This window comes from Salmo salar, chromosome ssa09 (assembly GCF_905237065.1).
Source record: "Salmo salar chromosome ssa09, Ssal_v3.1, whole genome shotgun sequence".
Classification (NCBI taxonomy): domain Eukaryota; kingdom Metazoa; phylum Chordata; class Actinopteri; order Salmoniformes; family Salmonidae; genus Salmo; species Salmo salar.
In genome coordinates this window covers 101,810,523-101,826,642 of record NC_059450.1, presented here as the reverse complement: position 1 = coordinate 101,826,642, position 16,120 = coordinate 101,810,523, and the positions used below count along the sequence as shown (strand labels likewise).

Sequence of the window (16,120 nt, the reverse complement as noted above, 5' to 3'; positions counted from 1 at the left end):
TAGTCCTTATCATCCTACAGAATATAATATCAGTCCTTACCATCCTACAGAATATATTATCAGTCCTTACCATCCTACAGCATATAATATCAGTTAGTCCTTACCGTCCTACAGAATATAATATCAGTTAGTCCTTACCGTCCTACAGAATATAATATCAGTCCTTACCATCCTACATAATATAATATCAGTCCTTACCATCCTACAGAATATAATGAGTTAGTCCTTACCATCCTACAGAATATATCAGTCCTTACTATCCTACAGAGTATAGTGTCAGTTAGTCTTTACCATCCTACAGAATATAATATCAATTAGTCCTTACCATCCTACAGAATATAATATCAGTCCTTACCATCCTACAGAATATAATATCAATTCTTACCATCCTACAGAATATAATATCAGTCCATACCATTCTACAGAATATAATATCAATCCTTAACATCCTACAGAATATAATATCAGTCCTTACCATCCTACAGAATATAATATCAGTCCTTACCATCCTATAGACTATAATATCAGTCAGTCCTTACTATCCTATAGAATAGAAATTCAGTCCTTACCATCCTACAGAATATAATATCAGTCCTTACCATCCTACAGAATATAATATCAGTCATTACCGTCCTACAGAATATAATATCAGTTAGTCCTTACCATCCTACATAATATAATATCAGTCCTTACCATCCTACAGAATATAATATCAGTCCTTACCATCCTACAGAATATAATATCAGTCCTTACCATCCTAAAGAATATAATATCAGTACTTACCATCCTACAGAATATAATATCAGTTAGACCTTACAATCCTACAGAATATAATATCAGTTAGTCCTTATCATCCTACAGAATATAATATCAGTTAATCCTTATCATCCTACAGAATATAATATCAGTCCTTAACATCCTACAGCATATAATATCAGTTAGACGTTACAATCCTACAGAATATAATATCAGTTAGTCCTTACCATCCTACAGAATATAATATCAGTTACAATAAATCAGTCCTTACCATCCTACAGAATATAATATCAGTCATTACCGTCCTACAGAATATAATATCAGTTAGTCCTTATCATCCTACAGAATATAATATCAGTTAATCCTTATCATCCTACAGAATATAATATCAGTCCTTACCATACTACAGAATATAATATCAGTCCTTACCATCCTACAGAATATAATATCAGTCCTTACCATCCTACAGAATATAATATCAGTCAATCCTTACCATCCTACAGAATATAATATCAGTCCTTACCATCCTACATAATATAATATCAGTCAATCCTTACCATCCTACAGAATATAATATCAGTCATTACCGTCCTACAGAATATAATATCAGTTAGTCCTTACCATCCTACATAATATAATATCAGTCCTTACCATCCTACAGAATATAATATCAGTCCTTACCATCCTACAGAATATAATATCAGTTAGACTTTACAATCCTACAGAATATAATATCTGTTAGTCCTTATCATCCTACCGAATATAATATCAGTTAATCCTTATCATCCTACAGAATATAATATCAGTCCTTACCATCCTACAGAATATAATATCAGTCCGTACCATCCCACAGAATATAATATCAGTTAGACCTTACAATCCTACAGAATATAATATAAGTCAATCCTTACCATCCTACAGAATATAATATCAGTCCTTACCATGCTACATAATATAATATCAGTCAATCCTTACCATCCTACAGAATATAATATCAGTCATTACCGTCCTACAGAATATAATATCAGTTAGTCCTTACCATCCTACAGAATATAATATCAGTCCTTACCATCCTACAGAATATAATATCAGTCCTTACCATCCTACAGAATATCATGTCCTTACCATCCTACAGAATATAATATCAGTCCTTACCATCCTACAGAATATAATAATAGTCCTTACCATCCTACAGAATATAATATCAGTTAGACCTTACAATCCTACAGAATATAATATCAGTTAGTCCTTATCATCCTACAGAATATAATATCAGTTAGTCCTGATCATCCTACAGAATACAATATCAGTCATTACCATCCTACAGAATATATTATCAGTCCTTACCATCCTACAGCATATAATATCAGTTAGTCCTTACCGTCCTACAGAATATAATATCAGTTAGTCCTTACCGTCCTACAGAATATAATATCAGTCCTTACCATCCTACAGAATATAATATCAGTCCTTACCATCCTACAGAATATAATATCAGTCAGTCCTTACCATCCTACAGAATATAATATCAGTCCTTAACGTCCTACAGAAAATAATATCAGTCCTTAACATCCTACATAATATAATATCAGTCCTTACAATCCTACATAATATAATAGCAGTCAGTCCTTACCATCCTACATAATATAATATCAGTCAGTCCTTACCATCCTCCAGAATAGAATATCAGTCATTACTGTCCTACAGAATATAATATCAGTTAGTCCTTACCATCCTACAGAATATAATATCAGTCCTTACCATCCTACAGAATATAATATCAGTCCTTACCATCCTACAGAATATAATATCAGTCCGTACCATCCCACAGAATATAATATCAGTTAGACCTTACAATCCTACAGAATATAATATAAGTCAATCCTTACCATCCTACAGAATATAATATCAGTCCTTACCATGCTACATAATATAATATCAGTCAATCCTTACCATCCTACAGAATATAATATCAGTCATTACCGTCCTACAGAATATAATATCAGTTAGTCCTTACCATCCTACAGAATATAATATCAGTCCTTACCATCCTACAGAATATAATATCAGTCCTTACCATCCTACAGAATATCATGTCCTTACCATCCTACAGAATATAATATCAGTCCTTACCATCCTACAGAATATAATAATAGTCCTTACCATCCTACAGAATATAATATCAGTTAGACCTTACAATCCTACAGAATATAATATCAGTTAGTCCTTATCATCCTACAGAATATAATATCAGTTAGTCCTGATCATCCTACAGAATCCAATATCAGTCATTACCATCCTACAGAATATATTATCAGTCCTTACCATCCTACAGCATATAATATCAGTTAGTCCTTACCGTCCTACAGAATATAATATCAGTTAGTCCTTACCGTCCTACAGAATATAATATCAGTCCTTACCATCCTACAGAATATAATATCAGTCCTTACCATCCTACAGAATATAATATCAGTCAGTCCTTACCATCCTACAGAATATAATATCAGTCCTTAACGTCCTACAGAAAATAATATCAGTCCTTAACATCCTACATAATATAATATCAGTCCTTACAATCCTACATAATATAATAGCAGTCAGTCCTTACCATCCTACATAATATAATATCAGTCAGTCCTTACCATCCTCCAGAATAGAATATCAGTCATTACTGTCCTACAGAATATAATATCAGTTAGTCCTTACCATCCTACAGAATATAATATCAGTCCTTACCATCCTACAGAATATAATATCAGTCCTTACCATCCTACAGAATATAATATCAGTCCTTACCATCCTAAAGAATATAATATCAGTCCTTAACATCCTACAGAATATAATATCAGTTAGACCTTACAATCCTACAGAATATAATATCAGTTAGTCCTTATCATCCTACAGAATATAATATCAGTTAATCCTTATCATCCTACAGAATATAATATCAGTCCTTACCATCCTACAGAATATAATATCAGTTAGACCTTACAATCCTACAGAATATAATATCAGTTAGTCCTTACCATCCTACAGAATATAATATCAGTCCTTACCATCATACATAATATAATATCAGTCAATCCTTACCATCCTACAGAATATAATATCAGTCATTACCGTCCTACAGAATATAATATCAGTTAGTCCTTATCATCCTACAGAATATAATATCAGTTAATCCTTATCATCCTACAGAATATAATATCAGTCCTTACCATCCTACAGAATATAATATCAGTCCTTACCATACTACAGAATATAATATCAGTCCTTACCATCCTACAGAATATAATATCAGTTAGACCTTACAATCCTACAGAATATAATATCAGTCAATCCTTATCATCGTACAGAATATAATATCAGTCCTTACCATCCTACATAATATAATATCAGTCAACCCTTACCATCCTACAGAATATAATATCAGTCATTACCGTCCTACAGAATATAATATCAGTTAGTCCTTACCATCCTACATAATATAATATCAGTCCTTACCATCCTACAGAATATAATATCAGTCCTTACCATCCTACAGAATATAATATCAGTTAGACTTTACAATCCTACAGAATATAATATCTGTCAGTCCTTATCATCCTACCGAATATAATATCAGTTAATCCTTATCATCCTACAGAATATAATATCAGTCAATCCTTACCATCGTACAGAATATAATATCAGTCCTTACCATCCTACATAATATAATATCAGTCAACCCTTACCATCCTACAGAATATAATATCAGTCATTACCGTCCTACAGAATATAATATCAGTTAGTCCTTACCATCCTACATAATATAATATCGGTCCTTACCATCCTACAGAATATAATATCAGTCCTTACCATCCTACAGAATATAATATCAGTTAGACTTTACAATCCTACAGAATATAATATCTGTCAGTCCTTATCATCCTACCGAATATAATATCAGTTAATCCTTATCATCCTACAGAATATAATATCAGTCCTTACCATCCTACAGAATATAATATCAGTCCTTACCATCCTACAGAATATAATATCAGTCCTTACCATCCTACAGAATATAATATCAGTTAGACCTTACAATCCTACAGAATATAATATCAGTCAATCCTTACCATCCTACAGAATATAATATCAGTCCTTACCATCCTACATAATATAATATCAGTCAATCCTTACCATCCTACAGAATATAATATCAGTCATTACCGTCCTACAGAATATAATATCAGTTAGTCCTTACCATCCTACAGAATATAATATCAGTCCTTACCATCCTACAGAATATAATATCAGTCCTTACCATCCTACAGAATATAATATCAGTCCTTACCATCCTACAGAATATAATATCAGTCCTTACCATCCTACAGAATATAATAATAGTCCTTACCATCCTACAGAATATAATATCAGTTAGACCTTACAATCCTACAGAATATAATATCAGTTAGTCCTTATCATCCTAGAGAATATAATATCAGTTAGTCCTTATCATCCTACAGAATATAATATCAGTCCTTACCATCCTACAGAATATATTATCAGTCCTTACCATCCTACAGCATATAATATCAGTTAGTCCTTACCGTCCTACAGAATATATTATCAGTTAGTCCTTATCGTCCTACAGAATATAATATCAGTCCTTATCATCCTACAGAATATAATATCAGTCCTTACCATACTACAGAATATAATATCAGTCCTTACCATCCTACAGAATATAATATCAGTCCTTACCATCCTACAGAATATAATATCAGTCAATCCTTACCATCCTACAGAATATAATATCAGTCCTTACCATCCTACATAATATAATATCAGTCAATCCTTACCATCCTACAGAATATAATATCAGTCATTACCGTCCTACAGAATATAATATCAGTTAGTCCTTACCATCCTACATAATATAATATCAGTCCTTACCATCCTACAGAATATAATATCAGTCCTTACCATCCTACAGAATATAATATCAGTTAGACTTTACAATCCTACAGAATATAATATCTGTTAGTCCTTATCATCCTACCGAATATAATATCAGTTAATCCTTATCATCCTACAGAATATAATATCAGTCCTTACCATCCTACAGAATATAATATCAGTCCTTACCATCCTACAGAATATAATATCAGTCCTTACCATCCTACAGAATATAATATCAGTTAGACCTTACAATCCTACAGAATATAATATCTGTTAGTCCTTATCATCCTACCGAATATAATATCAGTTAATCCTTATCATCCTACAGAATATAATATCAGTCCTTACCATCCTACAGAATATAATATCAGTCCTTACCATCCTACAGAATATAATATCAGTCCGTACCATCCCACAGAATATAATATCAGTTAGACCTTACAATCCTACAGAATATAATATCAGTCAATCCTTACCATCCTACAGAATATAATATCAGTCCTTACCATGCTACATAATATAATATCAGTCAATCCTTACCATCCTACAGAATATAATATAAGTCATTACCGTCCTACAGAATATAATATCAGTTAGTCCTTACCATCCTACAGAATATAATATCAGTCCTTACCATCCTACAGAATATAATATCAGTCCTTACCATCCTACAGAATATCATGTCCTTACCATCCTACAGAATATAATATCAGTCCTTACCATCCTACAGAATATAATAATAGTCCTTACCATCCTACAGAATATAATATCAGTTAGACCTTACAATCCTACAGAATATAATATCAGTTAGTCCTTATCATCCTACAGAATATAATATCAGTTAGTCCTGATCATCCTACAGAATACAATATCAGTCATTACCATCCTACAGAATATAATATCAGTCATTACCGTCCTACAGAATATAATATCAGTTAGTCCTTACCATCCTACAGAATATAATATCAGTCCTTACCATCCTACAGAATATAATATCAGTCCTTACCATCCTACAGAATATCATGTCCTTACCATCCTACAGAATATAATATCAGTCCTTACCATCCTACAGAATATAATAATAGTCCTTACCATCCTACAGAATATAATATCAGTTAGACCTTACAATCCTACAGAATATAATATCAGTTAGTCCTTATCATCCTACAGAATATAATATCAGTTAGTCCTGATCATCCTACAGAATACAATATCAGTCATTACCATCCTACAGAATATATTATCAGTCCTTACCATCCTACAGCATATAATATCAGTTATTCCTTACCGTCCTACAGAATATAATATCAGTTAGTCCTTACCGTCCTACAGAATATAATATCAGTCCTTACCATCCTACAGAATATAATATCAGTCAGTCCTTACCATCCTACATAATATAATATCAGTCCTTACCATCCTACATAATATAATATCAGTCAGTCCTTACCATCCTCCAGAATAGAATATCAGTCATTACTGTCCTACAGAATATAAGATCAGTTAGTCCTTACCATCCTACGGAATATAATATCAGTCCTTACCATCCTACAGAATATAATATCAGTCCTTACCATCCTACAGAATATAATATCAGTCCTTACCATCCTAAAGAATATAATATCAGTCCTTAACATCCTACAGAATATAATATCAGTTAGACCTTACAATCCTACAGAATATAATATCAGTTAGTCCTTATCATCCTACAGAATATAATATCAGTCCTTACCATCCTACAGAATATAATATCAGTTAGACCTTACAATCCTACAGAATATAATATCAGTTAGTCCTTACCATCCTACAGAATATAATATCAGTCCTTACCATCATACATAATATAATATCAGTCAATCCTTACCATCCTACAGAATATAATATCAGTCATTACCGTCCTACAGAATATAATATCAGTTAGTCCTTATCATCCTACAGAATATAATATCAGTTAATCCTTATCATCCTACAGAATATAATATCAGTCCTTACCATCCTACAGAATATAATATCAGTCCTTACCATACTACAGAATATAATATCAGTCCTTACCATCCTACCGAATATAATATCAGTTAGACCTTACAATCCTACAGAATATAATATCAGTCAATCCTTACCATCGTACAGAATATAATATCAGTCCTTACCATCTTACATAATATAATATCAGTCAACCCTTACCATCCTACAGAATATAATATCAGTCATTACCGTCCTACAGAATATAATATCAGTTAGTCCTTACCATCCTACATAATATAATATCAGTCCTTACCATCCTACAGAATATAATATCAGTCCTTACCATCCTACAGAATATAATATCAGTTAGACTTTACAATCCTACAGAATATAATATCTGTCAGTCCTTATCATCCTACCGAATATAATATCAGTTAATCCTTATCATCCTACAGAATATAATATCAGTCAATCCTTACCATCGTACAGAATATAATATCAGTCCTTACCATCCTACATAATATAATATCAGTCAACCCTTACCATCCTACAGAATATAATATCAGTCATTACCATCCTGCAGAATATAATATCAGTCATTACCGTCCTACAGAATATAATATCAGTTAGTCCTTACCATCCTACATAATATAATATCAGTCCTTACCATCCTACAGAATATAATATCAGTCCTTACCATCCTACAGAATATAATATCTGTCAGTCCTTATCATCCTACCGAATATAATATCAGTTAATCCTTATCATCCTACAGAATATAATATCAGTCCTTACCATCCTACAGAATATAATATCAGTCCTTACCATCCTACAGAATATAATATCAGTCCTTACCATCCTACAGAATATAATATCAGTTAGACCTTACAATCCTACAGAATATAATATCAGTCAATCCTTACCATCCTACAGAATATAATATCAGTCCTTACCATCCTACATAATATAATATCAGTCAACCCTTACCATCCTACAGAATATAATATCAGTCATTACCGTCCTACAGAATATAATATCAGTCATTACCGTCCTACAGAATATAATATCAGTTAGTCCTTACCATCCTACAGAATATAATATCAGTCCTTACCATCCTACAGAATATAATATCAGTCCTTACCATCCTACAGAATATAATATCAGTCCTTACCATCCTACAGAATATAATATCAGTCCTTACCATCCTACAGAATATAATAATAGTCCTTACCATCCTACAGAATATAATATCAGTTAGACCTTACAATCCTACAGAATATAATATCAGTTAGTCCTTATCATCCTACAGAATATAATATCAGTTAGTCCTTATCATCCTACAGAATATAATATCAGTCCTTACCATCCTACAGAATATATTATCAGTCCTTACCATCCTACAGCATATAATATCAGTTAGTCCTTACCGTCCTACAGAATATAATATCAGTTAGTCCTTATCGTCCTACAGAATATAATATCAGTCCTTACCATCCTACATAATATAATATCAGTCCTTACCATCCTACAGAATATAATGAGTTAATCCTTACCATCCTACAGAATATATCAGTCCTTACTATCCTACAGAGTATAGTGTCAGTTAGTCTTTACCATCCTACAGAATATAATATCAGTTAGTCCTTACCATCCTACAGAATATAATATCAGTCCTTACCATCCTACAGAATATAATATCAATTCTTACCATCCTACAGAATATAATATCAGTCCATACCATTCTACAGAATATAATATCAATTCTTAACATCCTACAGAATATAATATCAGTCCTTACCATCCTACAGAATATAATATCAGTCCTTACCATCCTATAGAATATAATATCAGTCAGTCCTTACTATCCTATAGAATAGAAATTCAGTCCTTACCATCCTACAGAATATAATATCAGTCCTTACCATCCTACAGAATATAATATCAGTTAGACCTTACAATCCTACAGAATATAATATCAGTTAGTCCTTATCATCCTACAGAATATAATATCAGTTAGTCCTTATCATCCTACAGAATATAATATCAGTCCTTACCATCCTACAGAATACAATATCAGTCCTTACCATCCTACATAATATAATATCAGTCAGTCCTTACCATCCTAGAGAATATAATATCAGTCCTTACCATCCTACAGAATATAATATCAGTCAGTCCTTACCATCCTACAGAATAAAATATCAGTTAGTCCTTACTTTCCTACATAATATAATATCAGTCAGTCCTTACCGTCCTACAGAATATAATATCAGTCCTTGCCGTCCTACAGAATATAATATCAGTCCTTACCGTCCTACAGAATATAATATCAGTCCTTACCGTCCTACAGAATATAATATCAGTTAGTCCTTATCATCCTACAGAATATAATATCAGTTAGTCCTTATCATCCTACAGAATATAATATCAGTTAGTCCTTATCATCCTACAGAATATAATGTCAGTCCTTACCATCCTACAGAATATATTATCAATCCTTACCATCCTACAGCATATAATATCAGTTAGTCCTTACCGTCCTACAGAATATAATATCAGTCCTTACCATCCTACAGAACGGGAAATACAGACATGTAACACACATATCTTGCTTAAGCAAAAGGCACAAGAGGGTGTGGTATATTGCCAATATACCACGGGTAAGGGCTCTTCTTACGCGCGACGCAACGCGGAGTGCCTGGATACAGCCTTTAGCCGTGGTATATTGGTCATATACCCCAAACCCCCGAGGTGCTTTGCTATTATAAACTGGTTACCACCGTAATTAGAGCAGTAAAATAAATGTTTTGTCATACAGACGGTCTGTTATACCACAGCTGTCAGACAATCAGCATTCAGGGCTCGAACCACCCAGTTTATAATGTCTGATATACTATGGCTTTCAGTCAATCAGCAGCCAGGACTCAAACTCCCTGGTTTATAATGTCTGATATACCACGGCTGTCAGTCAATCAGCATCCAGGACTCAAACTCCCCGGTTTATAATGTCTGATATACCACGGCTGTCAGTCAATCAGCATCCAGGACTCAAACTCCCCGGTTTATAATGTCTGATATACCACGGCTGTCAGTCAATCAGCATCCAGGACTCAAACTCCCCGGTTTATAATGCCTGATATACCACGGCTGTCAGTCAATCAGCATCCAGGACTGAAACTCCCAAGTTTATAATCCATTTAAAAGAATACAGAACTATACATGGGCTCGTTCCATTTCTGTATGTGACCCCCATTCTTCCAGAAATGACCACTAGTACTTCAGTGTTGACAGATCAGACATGACTGGATAGGTTAAAACCTCTCAGTGTCTTACTGGTAGGCTGTTGTCTTGTAGTAGGTCTCCCAGGATATCTACCAGGGCTTGGAAGGTAGGTCTCTCCCGGGGCTCGCCCTGCCAGCAGGCCAGCATTATACCATAGCTATTAAGAGAGAGACACAGACACACAGCAACATGAAAAAGCAAAGAGATATCCTACAGGCCAGCAGGATCCCATAACTACCAGTAGAGATATCCTACAGGCCAGCAGGATCCCATAACTACCAGCAGAGATGTACTACAGGCCAGCAGGATCCCATAACGACCAGTAGAGATATCCTACAGGCCAGCAGGATCCCATAACGACCAGTAGAGATATCCTACAGGCCAGCAGGATCCCATAACTACCAGTAGAGATGTCCTACAGGCCAGCAGGATCCCATAACTACCAGCAGAGATATCCTACAGGCCAGCAGGATCCCATAACTACCAGTAGAGATATCCTACAGGCCAGCAGGATCCCATAACTACCAGTAGAGATATCCTACAGCCCAGCAGGATCCCATAACTACCAGTAGAGATGTCCTACAGGCCAGCAGGATCCCATAACTACCAGTAGAGATATTCTACAGGCCAGCAGGATCCCATAACTACCAGCAGAGATGTCCTACAGGCCAGCAGAGATGTCCTACAGGCCAGCAGGATCCCCTAACTACCAGTAGAGATAACCTACAGGCCAGCAGGATCCCATAACTACCAGAAGAGATGTCCTACAGGCCAGCAGGATCCCATAACTACCAGTAGAAATGTCCTACAGGCCAGCAGGATCCCATAACTACCAGCAGAGATGTCCTACAGGCCAGAAGGATCCCATAACTACCAGCAGAGATGTCCTACAGGCCAGGAGGATCCAATAACTACCAGTAGAGATGTCCTACAGGCCGGCAGGATCCCATAACTACCAGTAGAGATATCCTACAGGCCAGCAGGATCCCATAACTAACAGCAGAGATGTCCTACAGGCCAGCAGAGATGTCCTACAGGCCAGCAGGATCCCCTAACTACCAGTAGAGATACTCTACAGGCCAGCAGGATCCCATAACTACCAGAAGAGATGTCCTACAGGCCAGCAGGATCCCATAACTACCAGTAGAAATGTCCTACAGGCCAGCAGGATCCCATAACTACCAGCAGAGATGTCCTACAGGCCAGAAGGATCCCATAACTACCAGCAGAGATGTCCTACAGGCCAGGAGGATCCTATAACTACCAGTAGAGATGTCCTACAGGCCAGCAGGATCCCATAACTACCAGTAGAGATGTCCTACAGGCCAGCAGGATCCCATAACTACCAGTAGAGATGTCCTACAGGCCGGCAGGATCCCATAACTACCAGTAGAGATATCCTACAGGCCAGCAGGATCCCATAACTACCAGCAGAGATGTCCTACAGGCCAGCAGAGATGTCCTACAGGCCAGCAGGATCCCATAACTACCAGCAGAGATGTCCTACAGGCCAGGAGGATCCTATAACTACCAGTAGAGATGTCCTACAGGCGAGCAGGATCCCATAACTACCAGTAGAGATGTCCTACAGGCCAGCAGGTTCCCATAACTACCAGTAGAGATGTCCTACAGGCCAGCAGGATCCCATAAGTACCAGTAGAGATGTCCTACAGGCCAGCAGGATCCCATAACTACCAGCAGAGATGTCCTACAGGCCAGCAGAGATGTCCTACAGGCCAGCAGGATCCCATAACTACCAGTAGAGATATACTACAGGCCAGCAGGATCCCATAACTACCAGTAGAAATGTCCTACAGGCCAGCAGGATCCCATAACTACCAGCAGAGATGTCCTACAGGCCAGCAGGATCCCATAACTACCAGTAGAGATGTCCTACAGGCCGGCAGGATCCCATAACTACCAGTAGAGATATCCTACAGGCCAGCAGGATCCCATAACTACCAGCAGAGATGTCCTACAGGCCAGGAGGATCCTATAACTACCAGTAGAGATGTCCTACAGGCCAGCAGGATCCCATAAGTACCAGTAGAGATGTCCTACAGGCCAGCAGGATCCCATAACTACCAGCAGAGATGTCCTACAGGCCAGCAGAGATGTCCTACAGGCCGGCAGGATCCCATAACTACCAGTAGAGATATCCTACAGGCCAGCAGGATCCCATAACTACCAGCAGAGATGTCCTACAGGCCAGCAGAGATGTCCTACAGGCCAGCAGGATCCCATAACTACCAGCAGAGATGTCCTACAGGCCAGGAGGATCCTATAACTACCAGTAGAGATGTCCTACAGGCGAGCAGGATCCCATAACTACCAGTAGAGATGTCCTACAGGCCAGCAGGTTCCCATAACTACCAGTAGAGATGTCCTACAGGCCAGCAGGATCCCATAAGTACCAGTAGAGATGTCCTACAGGCCAGCAGGATCCCATAACTACCAGCAGAGATGTCCTACAGGCCAGCAGAGATGTCCTACAGGCCAGCAGGATCCCATAACTACCAGTAGAGATATACTACAGGCCAGCAGGATCCCATAACTACCAGTAGAAATGTCCTACAGGCCAGCAGGATCCCATAACTACCAGCAGAGATGTCCTACAGGCCAGCAGGATCCCATAACTACCAGTAGAGATGTCCTACAGGCCGGCAGGATCCCATAACTACCAGTAGAGATATCCTACAGGCCAGCAGGATCCCATAACTACCAGCAGAGATGTCCTACAGGCCAGGAGGATCCTATAACTACCAGTAGAGATGTCCTACAGGCCAGCAGGATCCCATAAGTACCAGTAGAGATGTCCTACAGGCCAGCAGGATCCCATAACTACCAGCAGAGATGTCCTACAGGCCAGCAGAGATGTCCTACAGGCCAGCAGGATCCCATAACTACCAGTAGAGATATACTACAGGCCAGCAGGATCCCATAACTACCAGCAGAGATATCCTACAGGCCAGCAGGATCCATAACTACCAGCAGAGGGCAGCAGAGACACACAGTAGGGCTGAAGAGTGTTCGAGTGCACTTCACACAGCCACTAGTAGTTCTAGCCACTACAGAGCACAGAGCACACAGTACCTTACATTACTAAGCATGTAGTGTGCTTGGGTTTGCATGAAATGTATGCAAGGTAGGTAAGGAGTAAGTGACTCACATATAACTACATATATCTTGTGAATTATTCTCGGATCTGTGTTGACTCACATATAACTACATATATCTTGTGAATTATTCTCGGATCTGTGTTGACTCACATATAACTACATATATCTTGTGATATATTCTAGGGTCTGTGTTGACTCACATCTCAGGGGAAGCTGTTTCAGGAGCTCTCATCCTGGTTCCATCTTTCAGTCGTTTACAGAAGTCCTCATCGATCTGGACACCGGGGTACGGAGATGCACCTGAGGAGAGGAACACTGGTGTTATCAGAGATAAGTTCTGTCTGTCAGCATGGGTGGCTAACCTAGGGAAGAACAATGTCTCTCACTGCTAAAAGACCTAAATGTCTCACCCAGAGAGAAGATCTCCCAGAGTAGAACACCAAAGGACCAGACGTCAGACTGGCTGGTGTAGACCTTGTCAAAGATACTCTCTGGAGCCATCCACTTCAGTGGCAGACGGGCCTGCAGAGAGAGAAGAGAGGGGAGAAAGAGAGAGAGAGAGAGAGAGAGAGAGAGAGAGAGAGAGAGAGAGAGAGAGGGAGGGAGGGAGAAGAGAGACAGAGAGAGAGAGAGAATTTAATCAGCCATACACTCTTAGAATAAAGGGTTCCAGAAGGATCCTTCGGCCGACCCCACAGTAGAACCCTTTTGTGTTCCATGTAGAACCGTCTATGGAAAGGGTTCAACGTGGAACCCAAAAATGTTCTTTCTACCTGGAAACCAAATAGGTTCCACCAGGAAAGAAACATTTCTTCAAAGGTTTCTCCTATGGGGACAGCCGATGAACCCTTTTAGGTTCTAGATAGCACCTTTTAGGCTCTAGATAGCACCTTTAAGGTTATACGAGTCTAGTGGATGACAACCTAGACATACTGCTCCTCCGGTGACAGAGATTTGAATTTGCCGTTGGCCCTGATATAACTACCCCAAGATTTTCCCCCGAGGTGTGTGTCTTACGTTGCCTTTCCTGACGTAGTCGGGGTCTTTGTAGATGTCTCTAGCCAGGCCGAAGTCACATATCTTCACCACGTTGTTCTCTGACAGTAGAATGTTCCTCGCTGCAAGGTCCCTGTGGATACACTGCCGAAACACACACACCCACACACACGGATGTAACTCCTCCAACATACTGAGCTCCTTACTACCTGAGACACAGTGGGAGGGGGGAGCTTTACTATCACGACATAGTGGGAGGGAGGAGCTTTACTATCACAACATAGTGGGAGGGAGGGGCTTTACTATCATGACATAGTGGAGGGAGGACCTTTACTATCACAACATAGTGGGGGGGTGAGCTTTACTATCACGCCATAGTGGAGGGAGGAGCTTTACTATCACGACATAGTGGGAGGGGGGAGCTTTACTATCACGACATAGTGGAGGGAGGAGCTTTACTATCACAACATAGTGGGAGGGAGGATCTTTACTATCACGACATAGTGGGAGGGAGGACCTTTGCTATCACGACATAGTGGGAGGGGAGCTTTGCTATCACGACATAGTGGAGGGAGGAGCTTTACTATCACGACACAGTGGAGGGCGGAGCTTTATTAACACAAGACAGTGGAGGGAGGAGCTTCATTATCATCTCTACATCTCATTGTGGTTCCATTTTAGTCTCTAGTCTTGACACACAGTGGGCTGGATACCAGATTTAGGCTATTCATGGGTTCTCTGTTGAGCATGTGTCGCGGACTGCAGCAGAGACTATTTCTGTTTATTGCTATTAGATTATTGAGGAGTTTGCAGTCGGCAACCCATCAAGCATGGGAGAGTGTGGAGGAGTGCAACAGAGAATTCTTTATTTTTCCCATCAAGAGTGAACCATGTTTTATAACAAAGCTGCTTATCTATTTACCTCTGTTTCTACCAGTCCGAGCACAAGGCCTCCCTGCCCTGCTCCCAGCACAAGGCCTCCCTGCCCTGCTCCCAGCACAAGGCCTTCCTGCCCTGCTCCCAGCACAAGACCTCCCTGCCCTGCTCCGAGCACA

General features: G+C 38.3%; 1 protein-coding gene across 3 annotated transcripts in view; it reads right to left on the bottom strand.

Moving 5' to 3' along the window:
* LOC106612321 (vascular endothelial growth factor receptor 3) overlaps positions 1 to 16,120 on the bottom strand; it is a 787,633-nt gene that overhangs the window by 11,444 nt on the left and 760,069 nt on the right. For all 3 annotated transcript variants that reach the window (XM_045724268.1, XM_045724267.1, XM_045724269.1), the window contains 4 exons: positions 15,087 to 15,209; positions 14,480 to 14,591; positions 14,270 to 14,369; positions 11,002 to 11,107 (listed from right to left, as the gene is read on the bottom strand). In XM_045724268.1, the coding sequence (XP_045580224.1) occupies positions 11,002 to 11,107; positions 14,270 to 14,369; positions 14,480 to 14,591; positions 15,087 to 15,209 (441 nt within the window). The remainder of the gene's footprint in view (positions 1 to 11,001; positions 11,108 to 14,269; positions 14,370 to 14,479; positions 14,592 to 15,086; positions 15,210 to 16,120) is intronic.